This window comes from Salvelinus namaycush, unplaced genomic scaffold (assembly GCF_016432855.1).
Source record: "Salvelinus namaycush isolate Seneca unplaced genomic scaffold, SaNama_1.0 Scaffold105, whole genome shotgun sequence".
Taxonomy (NCBI): Eukaryota; Metazoa; Chordata; class Actinopteri; order Salmoniformes; family Salmonidae; genus Salvelinus; species Salvelinus namaycush.
The window spans coordinates 110964-125024 of record NW_024057731.1 but is presented as its reverse complement, the minus strand read 5'-3'; the positions used below and the strand labels follow the sequence as shown (position 1 = coordinate 125024).

The 14061-nt window shown below is 43.8% G+C and overlaps 1 protein-coding gene across 1 annotated transcript in view; it reads right to left on the bottom strand.

The window, feature by feature from the left end:
- Positions 1-3964: 3964 nt before the first annotated feature.
- The window catches only part of LOC120035387 (BRCA1-associated ATM activator 1-like), a 34462-nt gene continuing 24365 nt past the window's right edge, over positions 3965-14061 (bottom strand). Inside the window, exons 10-11 of the mRNA XM_038982155.1 lie at positions 13273-13496; positions 3965-5085 (exon numbers count right to left, since the gene is read on the bottom strand). Coding sequence (XP_038838083.1) covers positions 4126-5085; positions 13273-13496 — 1184 coding nt within the window. The 3' untranslated portion in view covers positions 3965-4125. The remainder of the gene's footprint in view (positions 5086-13272; positions 13497-14061) is intronic.

The following is a 14061-nucleotide window of genomic DNA, read 5'->3' as shown; positions in this document are numbered from 1 at the left end:
ATAGTATTTAATGTGTATAGCCCTGAAATCCTATGCAATTACATTTAAGTCATTTAGTTTATTTATCATTTATACATATTCATCCTGTTCCCCCCGTGGGAATTGAACCCACAACCCTGGCGTTGCAAGCGCCATGCTCTACCAACTGAGCCACACGGGACCACCATTCTATGGCACTTATGGAAGTGCCAAGAGCCAAGTGCCAAGTGCCACAGGGCTCCATGGGCAGTGCACACATAATTGTATCCCATTCATAGTGCCTCTTGTCCGGCATATTATTTTCCCATCACCATTCCCCCATCAATTTTCAACTATTTTCAGCTGGCATTCTGGCATTCTGGCATCCTGGCATTATGGCATCCTGGTATCCTGGCAGTAACAACGACCTTGTTAGTTTTAGGGTTAGTTTTAGGGTTAGGATTAGGGTTAGAATTAGGGTTAGTTTTAGGGTTAGGATTAGGGTTAGAATTAGGGTTAGTTTTAGGGTTAGGATTTAAGATCAGGGTAAGGAATAGAACTGAATTGTGTGTCCCCACAAGGTTAGTTATACAAGACTGTGTGTGTGTGTCTGTCTGTCTGTCTGTCTGTGTGTGTGTGTGTGTGTGTGTGTGTGTGTGTGTGTGTGTGTGTGTGTGTGTGTGTGTGTGTGTGTGTGTGTGTGTGTGTGTGTGTGCGGTCCCATGACTTTGGTCAAGCTGATATTTCCTCGTTTGATCGGGCCTAAAGCTGAACTCTGGTATTTAATAATAATCTCTGAACACTCTGTTAGTGTTAGGATGTTAAATCCCAGATGTGGCTGTTGGACTGTTGACTCTGAACTCAAAGATGTCGACTCACTGCACACACACACACACACACACACACACACACACACACACACACACACACACACACACACACACACACACACACACACACACACACACACACACACACACACACACACACACAGACTGATATTACTACCCAGCATGGAGCAGAGTCTATACACACACTGATAACACACACACTGCAAACACACTCAACCTACACATACACACACTGATAACACACACACTGATAACACACACACTGCAAACACACTCAACCTACACACAAACACACCCAGTATTCATCACTGTTGGTTAGAGGCTCGGTCGTTTGGTTCCTATGTCAGACCGGTTTTATCTGACATGACACTAAATCACACCCCAGGATCAATTGGGGGGTTTTTCCCAAACCGTGTTGATTCTATGTTAGACATTTCTATCACTTCAGAAGGGACACAGAACAGCTGACCTGGAATCAGAGCCTGTGGTTTCTATCACTTCAGAAGGGACACACAACAGCTGACCTGGAATCAGATCCTGTGGTTTACACACACGGTGGGTCAGAAACATTGATCAGTGTAACGTTCCAGGGAACTCTAATCTCCAGGAACCATTAGACTGATCAGCATGTGGAAGATATTCCTCCCTCTCTCCTTCCTCCCTCTCTCCTTCCTCCATCTCTCATTTCTCCATCTCTCATTCCTCCATCTCTCCTTCTTACTTACTTACTTACTTTATTGTCCCCATGGGGAAATTTTGTTGCAGTGTCATGTACACATTTAAAGTGGCGTTAAATACAAAACAAGATTGACAATACAACTTTCAATAACAGTCACGCACCAATAAAAAAAAAATAATAGTAAGAAATAAGAAATTTAAAAAATAAAACATTTAAAACATTTAAAACAAAGACTAGCCTGCTGGCCTTAAAGGTCAATGGGAACATTTGCCCAAGCTATTTAAGAGGGATATCACACCTGGCACAAATGATTGTCTCGTTCTATTTTTCCTGCTGAGGGGTGCCCTATACCTGCGCCCAGAGGGGAGTAATTCAAAGTCCAGGTACAGGGGGTGACTTGGGTCTAAAATGATTTTGTGAGCCTTACGGAGGGCCCTGACCTTAAAGATCTCATCCAGGCCTGTCTGTTTGACTCCAAGTACCTTACTTGCTGTGGTAATAATCCTTCTCAGCATGTTTCTCTGACTGACAGTGGCATTGCCAAACCAACAAACAATACAAAAAGTTAAAATACTCTCAATAAAGGAGAGTGAGGGAGAGAAACATCTCTCCAGCCTTCCTCCCTCTCTTCTCTCCCTCCATCTCTCCTTCCTCCTTCTCTTCAGCCTTCCTCCCTCTTCTCTCCCTCCATCTCTCCTTCCTCCCTCTCTTCTCCCTCCCTCCATCTCTCCTCCCTCCCTCCCTTCTCTCCCTCCCTCCCTTCTCTCCCTCCATCTCTCCTTCCTCATTCTCTTCTCTCCAGCCTTCCTCCCTCTTCTCTCTCTCCCTCCCTCTCTCCTTCCTCCCTCTCTCCTTCCTCCCTATCTTCTCTCCCTACTTCTCGCCTTCCTCCCTCTCTCTCCTTCCTCCCTCCCTATCTCTCTCTCGCATTCCTCCCTCACTTTTCTCCCAAGTGAAAAATATATTCTCTGTGCCCTCGCTCTCTCCCTACCTCTGTCTACCCTCACTCTCCTCCTCTCCTCTCCCCCTCTCTTTCTCCTACTCCTCTCTCACTATCCCCTCCTCTCTCTCCTACTCCCCCTTCTCCCTCCATGTTTCAGAAGTGAGGGAGGCAGGAGTGACAGGTGTGTCTTGTGTACAGCTCCTCCCCCTGTTGGTCCAGAGGTACTGAAGCACATCTTTTTATTCGATGTTTTATTAAACTAGAAAAGTCAGTGAAGAACAAATTCTTATTTACAATGACGGCCAAACCCAGACGACGCTGGGCCAATTGTGCGCCGTCCTATGGGACTTCCAATCATGGCCGGATGTGATTCAGCCTGGATTTGAACAAGGGACTGTAGTGACGCCTCTTGCCCTGAGATGCAGCTGCTCCACTCAGGAAGCCTTGGGACAAGTCAGAGGGTGACTTCCAGAGTGGTGTAGGGAGAATCACTAAACCCATCGGCTTCAGGAAACACTCACTCAATTCATGTTCCACTTTTAAATAAAACAAGCATGAAATTCAAAATGAGACAATTCCCCCTGTCGTTTTAACAATATATAAACCTCATTAACAGTTACACATTTCATTTTGGGGGAGGTATTTCATACGTTACCATGTCAACCAGACACAAACAAATACAGGTGTCTTCTAATTAGACACGCCTCTCCGTTCTTCAGTAGGAAACCGCACTGTGTTATGGGACAGTACTTCTCTCTGAAGCCCCGGCAGCGTTTGATGACTCGGTCAAAGTGTCTATCGGGAGTGCCTAGTAAATCCCTACCCTCTCCATCATTTCCCCTCAGCTTTGGGACACTACTGCCATATGATAGGAAGGGCGCGTGTGAACGTGCAAATGGAGGGGCAGGGGGAGGGGTGATTTGGGACTCAGCTCAGAGGACTTCATCAGTGTGCACTTGTTCTGATTCTCTACTCTTTGTCTAGAAGTGTACATTCGTTCACTACCCCTCATGCATTTCAAAGTATAGGATTGGTGGTTTGAGCCCTGAATGCTGATTGGCTGACAGCCGTGGTATATCAGACCTTATTGCTTAACTAAGACCTCATGACTGGAGGGAGTTTCCACCAATACAGTCCTTTAGATCCCTGAGGGGGCCGTGTCCAACAGGGAGAAGGGGATCACAATGTAGCCACGCTGCTCACTCACTCTCTCCTCGCTCACTCACTCACTCACTCTCTCTCTCCTCGCTCACTCACTCACTCTCTCTCTCTCCCCTCGCTCACTCACTCACTCTCTCCTCGCTCACTCACTCACTCTCTCCTCGCTCACTCACTCACCTCTCTCACTCACTCTCTCCTCGCTCACTCACTCTCTCTCTCTCCTCGCTCACTCACTCTCTCCTCACTCACTCACTCTTTCCTCGCTCACTCACTCTTTCCTCTCTCACTCACTCTCTCCTCGCTCACTCACTCACTCACTCTCTCCTCGCTAACTCTCAACATACCAAGTCAGGAAAACGTTGACACCGGTGGTTTGAAATATCAAAACAGTATCTTTATTTATTTTCCTGGTAGGTGGATGATCAAGAGTTAAGTCCCAATGGAATTCTAACGACAGTATTCACTAGTCAACGTACAGAGGAGAAACAATCATCACAAATAAAACCGTGTTAGTCCATCACAACGTGTGTCGGTCAGTAACAGTCTACTATAACCTCGTCAGTGTGTGATGTGTCTGTAGCGTTCAGGATGTCCTCCAATAGAGAGAGGGGTGAGTTCTGGACATGGTCACTGCTCTGTGACGACACACTCTGTCTCTCCTCTAGACCCAACGACCACAGCACCTCACACACCCTCGCGCTACCTTCACACACACTCTTCCCCGTCGACCTATCACAGGCTTCGGAACCAGCCCCGTCTGTCCTATCAGAAACTCTGTTCCTGTTCGGCCTATCACAAGCTACTTCCCTGGACTCTTTAACCCAATCAGATCCTCTCTTCTCCTGTAACTTCCTCGTGACCTCCCGCTCCCAAACCTGACCCCTCAGGTCAAAAGTCACCGTGGCAACTGTTGCCGTGGTGTCGTCAGTGGTCATAGCACCTTTCCTTAGCGACCGGGACACACACACCGCGTCTCGTAGTCGTAGCAACAGACTACAGGCTTTTAAAGCTACAGGTCTGTCACAATCAAACAGGCCGTTGAGTAACGCTGTTACAACACCTAGGTCCACCAACCGAGACAGACCACACACTACAGACGGGTGTGTTGGGGGTGTGTGTGTGTCAGTTGTGGTGTGTGTCAGAAGGGGTGAGGGCTGGCTTGGCGTCACAGCGTAGGGGTGTGTGAGGTCAGTGTGTGTTAGTAGGTTTGTTCCTCCAGAGCCACCGTAAGAGGGAGGAGCTGACCCCAGCTCTGACCCCTGGTGACCTGGAAGTGTTTCCTCCATCAGGAGCTCAACCAGCTCCAGGGTGTGAACTTTGACCTCCCAGTCCAGATCAGTGCTGCCCAGCGATAGGACAGAACGCAGCGATGAGGAGGAGGAAGATGATGGGTGTGTCTTTAGCCAGCTGATGAAGAACTGGACCACAGCACGTCTGGGGAAGACCTCTGAATCCTGAGACAGGATGTCTAGTAACTGACCCAGAGTCTCCTCCTGGAGAGAACACACACAGTAACAACAGTTAACTGTATAACGGTAACAACAGTTAACTGTATAACGGTAACAACAGTTAACTGTATAACGGTAACAACAGTTTACTGTATAACGGTAACAACAGTTAACTGTATAACGGTAACAACAGTTAACTGTATAGCGGTAACAACAGTTACCTGTATAGCGGTAACAACAGTTACCTGTATAACGGTAACAACAGTTACCTGTATAACGGTAACAACAGTTAACTGTATAACGGTAACAACAGTTAACTGTATAACGGTAACAACAGTTAACTGTATAGCGGTAACAACAGTTAACTGTATAACGGTAACAACAGTTAACTGTATAACGGTAACAACAGTTTACTGTATAACGGTAACAACAGTTAACTGTATAACGGTAACAACAGTTAACTGTATAGCGGTAACAACAGTTAACTGTAAAACGGTAACAACAGTTACCTGTATAACGGTAACAACAGTTAACTGTATAACGGTAACAACAGTTAACTGTATAACGGTAACAACAGTTTACTGTATAACGGTAACAACAGTTAACTGTATAACGGTAACAACAGTTAACTGTATAGCGGTAACAACAGTTACCTGTATAACGGTAACAACAGTTACCTGTATAACGGTAACAACAGTTAACTGTATAACGGTAACAACAGTTAACTGTATAACGGTAACAACAGTTAACTGTATAGCGGTAACAACAGTTAACTGTATAACGGTAACAACAGTTAACTGTATAACGGTAACAACAGTTTACTGTATAACGGTAACAACAGTTAACTGTATAACGGTAACAACAGTTAACTGTATAGCGGTAACAACAGTTAACTGTAAAACGGTAACAACAGTTACCTGTATAACGGTAACAACAGTTAACTGTATAACGGTAACAACAGTTAACTGTATAACGGTAACAACAGTTAACTGTAAAACGGTAACAACAGTTAACTGTATAACGGTAACAACAGTTTACTGTATAACGGTAACAACAGTTTACTGTATAGCGGTAACAACAGTTAACTGTATAGCGGTAACAACAGTTAACTGTAAAACGGTAACAACAGTTACCTGTATAACGGTAACAACAGTTAACTGTATAGCGGTAACAACAGTTAACTGTATAACGGTAACAACAGTTAACTGTATAACGGTAACAACAGTTAACTGTATAACGGTAACAACAGTTAACTGTATAACGGTAACAACAGTTAACTGTATAACGGTAACAACAGTTACCTGTATAACGGTAACAACAGTTAACTGTATAACGGTAACAACAGTTAACTGTATAACGGTAACAACAGTTAACTGTATAGCGGTAACAACAGTTACCTGTATAACGGTAACAACAGTTAACTGTATAACGGTAACGGTAACAACAGTTAACTGTATAACGGTAACAACAGTTAACTGTATAACGGTAACAACAGTTAACTGTGTAACGGTAACGGTAACAACAGTTAACTGTATAACGGTAACAACAGTTACCTGTATAACGGTAACAACAGTTACCTGTATAACGGTAACAACAGTTACCTGTATAGCGGTAACAACAGTTACCTGTATAGCGGTAACAACAGTTACCTGTATAACGGTAACGGTAACAACAGTTAACTGTATAACGGTAACAACAGTTAACTGTATAACGGTAACAACAGTTAACTGTATAACGGTAACAACAGTTAACTGTATAACGGTAACAACAGTTACCTGTATAACGGTAACAACAGTTAACTGTATAACGGTAACAACAGTTTACTGTATAACGGTAACAACAGTTTACTGTATAACGGTAACAACAGTTAACTGTATAGCGGTAACAACAGTTAACTGTATAACGGTAACGGTAACAACAGTTAACTGTATAACGGTAACAACAGTTAACTGTATAACGGTAACAACAGTTAACTGTATAACGGTAACAACAGTTACCTGTATAGCGGTAACAACAGTTACCTGTATAGCGGTAACAACAGTTACCTGTATAACGGTAACGGTAACAACAGTTAACTGTATAACGGTAACAACAGTTAACTGTATAACGGTAACAACAGTTAACTGTATAACGGTAACAACAGTTAACTGTATAACGGTAACAACAGTTACCTGTATAACGGTAACAACAGTTAACTGTATAACGGTAACAACAGTTTACTGTATAACGGTAACAACAGTTTACTGTATAACGGTAACAACAGTTAACTGTATAGCGGTAACAACAGTTAACTGTATAACGGTAACGGTAACAACAGTTAACTGTATAACGGTAACAACAGTTAACTGTATAACGGTAACAACAGTTAACTGTATAACGGTAACAACAGTTAACTGTATAACGGTAACAACAGTTAACTGTATAACGGTAACAACAGTTACCTGTATAACGGTAACAACAGTTAACTGTATAACGGTAACAACAGTTAACTGTATAACGGAAATACAATCATCATGATGAACACCAAAATATGGACCCTTTGTTACAACAGTAAACACCCTCAATACAACACAACACCCTCAATACAACACAACACCCTCAATACACCACAACACCCTCAATACACCACAACACCCTCAATACACCACAACACCCTCAATACAACACAACACCCTCAATACACCACAACACCCTCAATACACCACAACACCCTCAATACACCACAACACCCTCAATACAACACAACACCCTCAATACAACACAACACCCTCAATACACCACAACACCCTCAATACACCACAACACCCTCAATACACCACAACACCCTCAATACAACACAACACCCTCAATACACCACAACACCCTCAATACACCACAACACCCTCAATACACCACAACACCCTCAATACAACACAACACCCTCAATACAACACAACACCCTCAATACAACACAACACCCTCAATACACCACAACACCCTCAATACAACACCCTCAATACAACACAACACCCTCAACACCACAACCCACCTCAACACCTCACCACAAGATATTTCAGCCTTTTAGAACCTGTGTCTCTGGTGTGACAGACGAACCCCCTACGCATCGTGCCAATAGGGTTAACCTACTTGAAACGTGGGTCATGTAGCGAGGATCGCAAGTTTTGAAATGACAGTCACAGGGACCAGGGTTTGAATCCCAGTCAGGGTACCCCCCTAGAGTACCCCCCCCCCCCTCCTCCTAAACTACTACATTGGTATCAGGTGTTGGACAGAACCACTGAAAGCATGTCCCAGACCAGTTTTAGTCACAGTACATCTTTCAGAGGCATAGATATATGATTGTTCATAATTGATGTGCTAAAATATATAGCAGAAGAGATATTAATATATATATATTGTTACTGAACTTCTTCAGCTTCTATTGAATTCTATATTTACCACATATCCACTACCATACAATATGTTTGGACAGCTGAAGCTCACAGTGGCGACAGGTAGCCTAGTAGTTAGAGTGTTGGACTAGTAACCGAAAGGTTGCAAGACTGAATCCCCGAACTGACAAGGTAAAAATCTGTCGTTCTGCCCCTGAACAAGGCAGTTAACCCATTTATAGACCCCATTTATAGGGGTCTATAAAATTCAATTGATTTTCTCCTCAAATTCTGTTTTCTCTGATTTTTCCAGGTTATCACAAAAAAAGTAACTTTTTTTTGTGTGTATAAAAGTACCAAAATAATGTATGTTATAAGTCCACAAAAATGCTTTCACCACATCAGAGGACCACTGGAGGGGGAAAACAGCTGTTTCACGCTGCGGTGTTGATTGTTGTCAACTGTAAGGAATCCCTTTGATGGTGTTTAGTTAGTTCAACGTTATTCATTGTTGTATCCAGGGACCCACAGAAGGTACATATATACTACACCACCAAGGGTAATGCTGATGGGCTATGTGACATTTACAACATTATTCATTGTTGTATCCAGGGACCCACAGAAGGTACATATATACTACACCACAAGGGTAATGCTGATGGGCTATGTGACATATACAACATCCATCATAGAGAACTAACTAAAATATTAATATTATTAATATTGTTATTATTAATATTGTTATTATTATTATTGTTATTATTAATAGTGGTATTATTATTATTGTTATTATTATTTTTAATATTCTTCTTATTAATATTATTTTAGTGCAGACAGACCAGGGAATTCTCTAAATAAATACATGACAGCCAGACAAGCCAGTGTATATGACTCAAACAGACTTGTATATGAATGGAGAGGAAATTAGCCGACTTTGTGATCTGTAAGGTAAGTAACAATGTGTCAAGCAGACGACACGTTTTACTTTGCTATTTCGGGAAAACAGAGCAACGTTTAAGACGTGGATTTCATGATGTTGAAACGTTAACAAAAGTAGTTTGAAGTAATGTTTGCATCTTATTAGGTAAAGAAAACTATTTTCAGCAGTGAAATTCCTGAGGAAATCAGCTTTGTTTACATAGCGGGGATGAAAAGAACGTCGTTTTGAAAGTCGAAGCGTCAGGTCGTCACGCCGTTGATATAGCAACGGCCGCTAATAGCTTCACGTGTCGCAAATCCCATTGCGACACGTGGAGGGCGACACCTTTTGTCAAGTGGACGTTATTTACCCCATAATGACAAAGTGAAAACATGTTTTATTTAGATTTCTTTGTAAATTCTTTGAAAATTAAATACAGAAATATCTAATTTACATAAGTATTCACACCCCTGAGTCAATACATGTCAGAATCACCTTTGGCAGTGATTACAGCTATGAGTCTTCCTGGGTAAGTCTCTAAGAGCTTTGCACACCTGGATTGTACAATATTTGGCCATTATTCTTTTCAAAATTCTTCAAGATCTATCAAATTGGTTGTTGATCATTGCTAGACAACCATTTTCAGGTCTTGAAATCGATTTTCAAGTAGATTTAAGTCAAATCTATCTAAGCCACTCAGGAACATTCACTGTCTTCTTGGTAAGCAACTCCAGTGTATATTTGTCCTTGTGTTTTAGGTTATTGTCCTGCTGAAAGGTGAATTAATCTCCCAGTGTTTGGTGGAAAGCAGACTGAACCAGGTTTTCCTCTAGGATTTTGCCTGTATATCTGACAGTACACAGTATATCTGACAGTACACAGTATATCTGACTGTACACAGTATATCTGACAGTACACAGTATATCTGACAGTACACAGTATATCTGACCGAGGATTGGACAGTCCCCTCTGAAGGCTCAATATATCTGACCTGGGATTGGACAGTCCTCTCTGAAGGCTCAGTACATCTGACCTAGGATTGGACAGTCCTCTCTGAAGGCTCAGTACACAGTATATCTGACAGTACACAGTATATCTGACAGTACACAGTATATCTGACTGTACACAGTATATCTGACAGTACACAGTATATCTGACCTAGGATTGGACAGTCCCCTCTGAAGGCTCAGTACACAGTATATCTGACCTGGGATTGGACAGTCCTCTCTGAAGGCTCAGTATATCTGACCTGGGATTGGACAGTCCTCTCTGAAGGCTCAGTATATCTGACCTGGGATTGGACAGTCCTCTCTGAAGGCTCAGTATATCTGACCTGGGATTGGACAGTCCTCTCTGAAGGCTCAGTATATCTGACCTAGGATTGGACAGTCCTCTCTGAAGGCTCAGTATATCTGACCTGGGATTGGACAGTCCCCTCTGAAGGCTCAGTATATCTGACCTGGGATTGGACAGTCCTCTCTGAAGGCTCAGTATATCTGACCTGGGATTGGACAGTCCCCTCTGAAGGCTCAGTATATCTGACCTGGGATTGGACAGTCCTCTCTGAAGGCTCAGTATATCTGACCTAGGATTGGACAATCCTCTCTGAAGGCTCAGTATATCTGATCAAGGATTGGACAGTCCTCTCTGAAGGCTCAGTATATCTGACCTAGGATTGGACAGTCCTCTCTGAAGGCTCAGTATATCTGACCTAGGATTGGACAGTCCTCTCTGAAGGCTCAGTACACAGTATAATCTGACAGTACACAGTATAATCTGACAGTACACAGTATATCTGACAGTACACAGTATATCTGACTGTACACAGTATATCTGACAGTACACAGTATAACTGACAGGACACAGTATATCTGACAGTACACAGTATATCTGACCTAGGATTGGACAGTCCCCTCTGAAGGCTCAGTATATCTGACCTGGAATTGGACAGTCCTCTCTGAAGGCTCAGTATATCTGACCTGGGATTGGACAGTCCTCTCTGAAGGCTCAGTATATCTGACCTGGGATTGGACAGTCCTCTCTGAAGGCTCAGTATATCTGACCTAGGATTGGACAGTCCCCTCTGAAGGCTCAGTATATCTGACCTAGGATTGGACAGTCCTCTCTGAAGGCTCAGTATATCTGACCTAGGATTGGACAGTCCCCTCTGAAGGCTCAGTATATCTGACCTGGGATTGGACAGTCCCCTCTGAAGGCTCAGTATATCTGACCTGGGATTGGACAGTCCTCTCTGAAGGCTCAGTACACAGTATATCTGACCTAGGATTGGACAGTCCTCTCTGAAGGCTCAGTATATCTGACCTAGGATTGGACAGTCCTCTCTGAAGGGTCAGTACACAGTATATCTGACCTAGGATTGGACAATCCTCTCTGAAGGCTCAGTATATCTGACCTGGGATTGGACAGTCCTCTCTGAAGGCTCAGTATACAGTATATCTGACCTAGGATTGGACAGTCCTCTCTGAAGGCTCAGTATATCTGACCTAGGATTGGACAGTCCTCTCTGAAAGCTCAGTATATCTGACCTGGGATTGGACAATCCTCTCTGAAGGCTCAGTATATCTGACCTAGGATTGGACAATCCTCTCTGAAGGCTCAGTATATCTGACCTAGGATTGGACAGTCCTCTCTGAAGGCTCAGTATATCTGACCTGGGATTGGACAGTCCCCTCTGAAGGCTCAGTATATCTGACCTGAATTGGACAGTCCCCTCTGAAGGCTCAGTACACAGTATATCTGACCTAGGATTGGACAGTCCTCTCTGAAAGCTCAGTATATCTGACCTAGGATTGGACAGTCCTCTCTGAAGGCTCAGTATATCTGACCTAGGATTGGACAGTCCTCTCTGAAGGCTCAGTATATCTGACCTAGGATTGGACAATCCTCTCTGAAGGCTCAGTATATCTGACCAAGGATTGGACAGTCCTCTCTGAAGGCTCAGTATATCTGACCTAGGATTGGACAGTCCTCTCTGAAGGCTCAGTATATCTGACCTAGGATTGGACAGTCCCCTCTGAAGGCTCAGTACACAGTATATCTGACCTAGGATTGGACAGTCCCCTCTGAAGGCTCAGTATATCTGACCTGGGATTGGACAGTCCTCTCTGAAGGCTCAGTATATCTGACCTAGGATTGGACAGTCCTCTCTGAAGGCTCAGTACACAGTATATCTGACCTAGGATTGGACAGTCCTCTCTGAAGGCTCAGTATATCTGACCTGGGATTGGACAGTCCCCTCTGAAGGCTCAGTATATCTGACCTAGGATTGGACAGTCCTCTCTGAAGGCTCAGTACACAGTATATCTGACCTGGGATTGGACAGTCCTCTCTGAAGGCTCAGTATATCTGACCTAGGATTGGACAGTCCTCTCTGAAGGCTCAGTATATCTGACCTAGGATTGGACAGTCCTCTCTGAAGGCTCAGTATATCTGACCTAGGATTGGACAGTCCTCTCTGAAGGCTCAGTACACAGTATATCTGACCTGGGATTGGACAGTCCTCTCTGAAGGCTCAGTATATCTGACCTAGGATTGGACAGTCCCCTCTGAAGGCTCAGTATATCCGACCATGGAAGTGTTGACTCCAGACTGACTAGTATCACCCACGTGTCCCATCAACTCTCTGTCCACTAGAGCATCAACACAAACACTACAGCTGTTTGCGATTCACTAATTATTATTTTTGATTCGATTCACTAATTATTATTTTAGATTCGATTCACTGCGATTGAACCGAATTACAACTACTACAATGGCGAATCGAATAATTTGATTCGTCAAAAATGTATTGTTTAAAAGATTAGGTATATACGAATTAAGCAAATCTTAATTATTTAAAAAAATATATATATTTATATTTTGAGAAATGTGAAGCGGGGCATCCGTTATACAGTAAATGAAATGTGTAGGTCAGAGTCTCACCTGTGTCCGGTTCCCTGGCTCCCCCTGCTGGTCACTGAGAGTCCTGGCCAGGGCAGAGATGGCAGTCGCCCTCACATAGCTCTCCTGATCACACAGCGCCTCCAGCAGGATAGGAGTGACAGTGCAGCGTAACGCCTCACACAGCCGGCCGAGGAACTCTAGAGTGGAGTCCCGGACCTCCCAACGCACGTCACACACACGCTTCTTTAGCACGGGAAGGAGGTCTGTTACAACACACACACACACACACACACACACACACACACACACACACACGCTTCTTTAGCACGGGAAGGAGGTCTGTTACAACACACACACACAAACACACACACACACACACATGCTTCTTTAGCACGGGAAGGAGGTCTGTTACACACACACACACACACACACACACACACACACACACACACACACACACACACACACACACACACACACACACACACACGCTTCTTTAGCACGGGAAGGAGATCTGTTACAACACACACACACACACACTTCTTTAGCACGGGAAGGAGGTCTGTTACAACACACACACACACACACACACACACACACACACACACACACACACGCTTCTTTAGCACGGGAAGGAGATCTGTTACAACACACACACACACACACACACAAACGCGCTTCTTTAGCACAGGAAGGAGATCTGTTACAACACACACACACACACACACACACACACACGCTTCTTTAGCACGGGAAGGAGGTCTGTTACGACACACACACACACACACACACACACACACACGCTTCTTTAGCACGGGAATGAGGTCT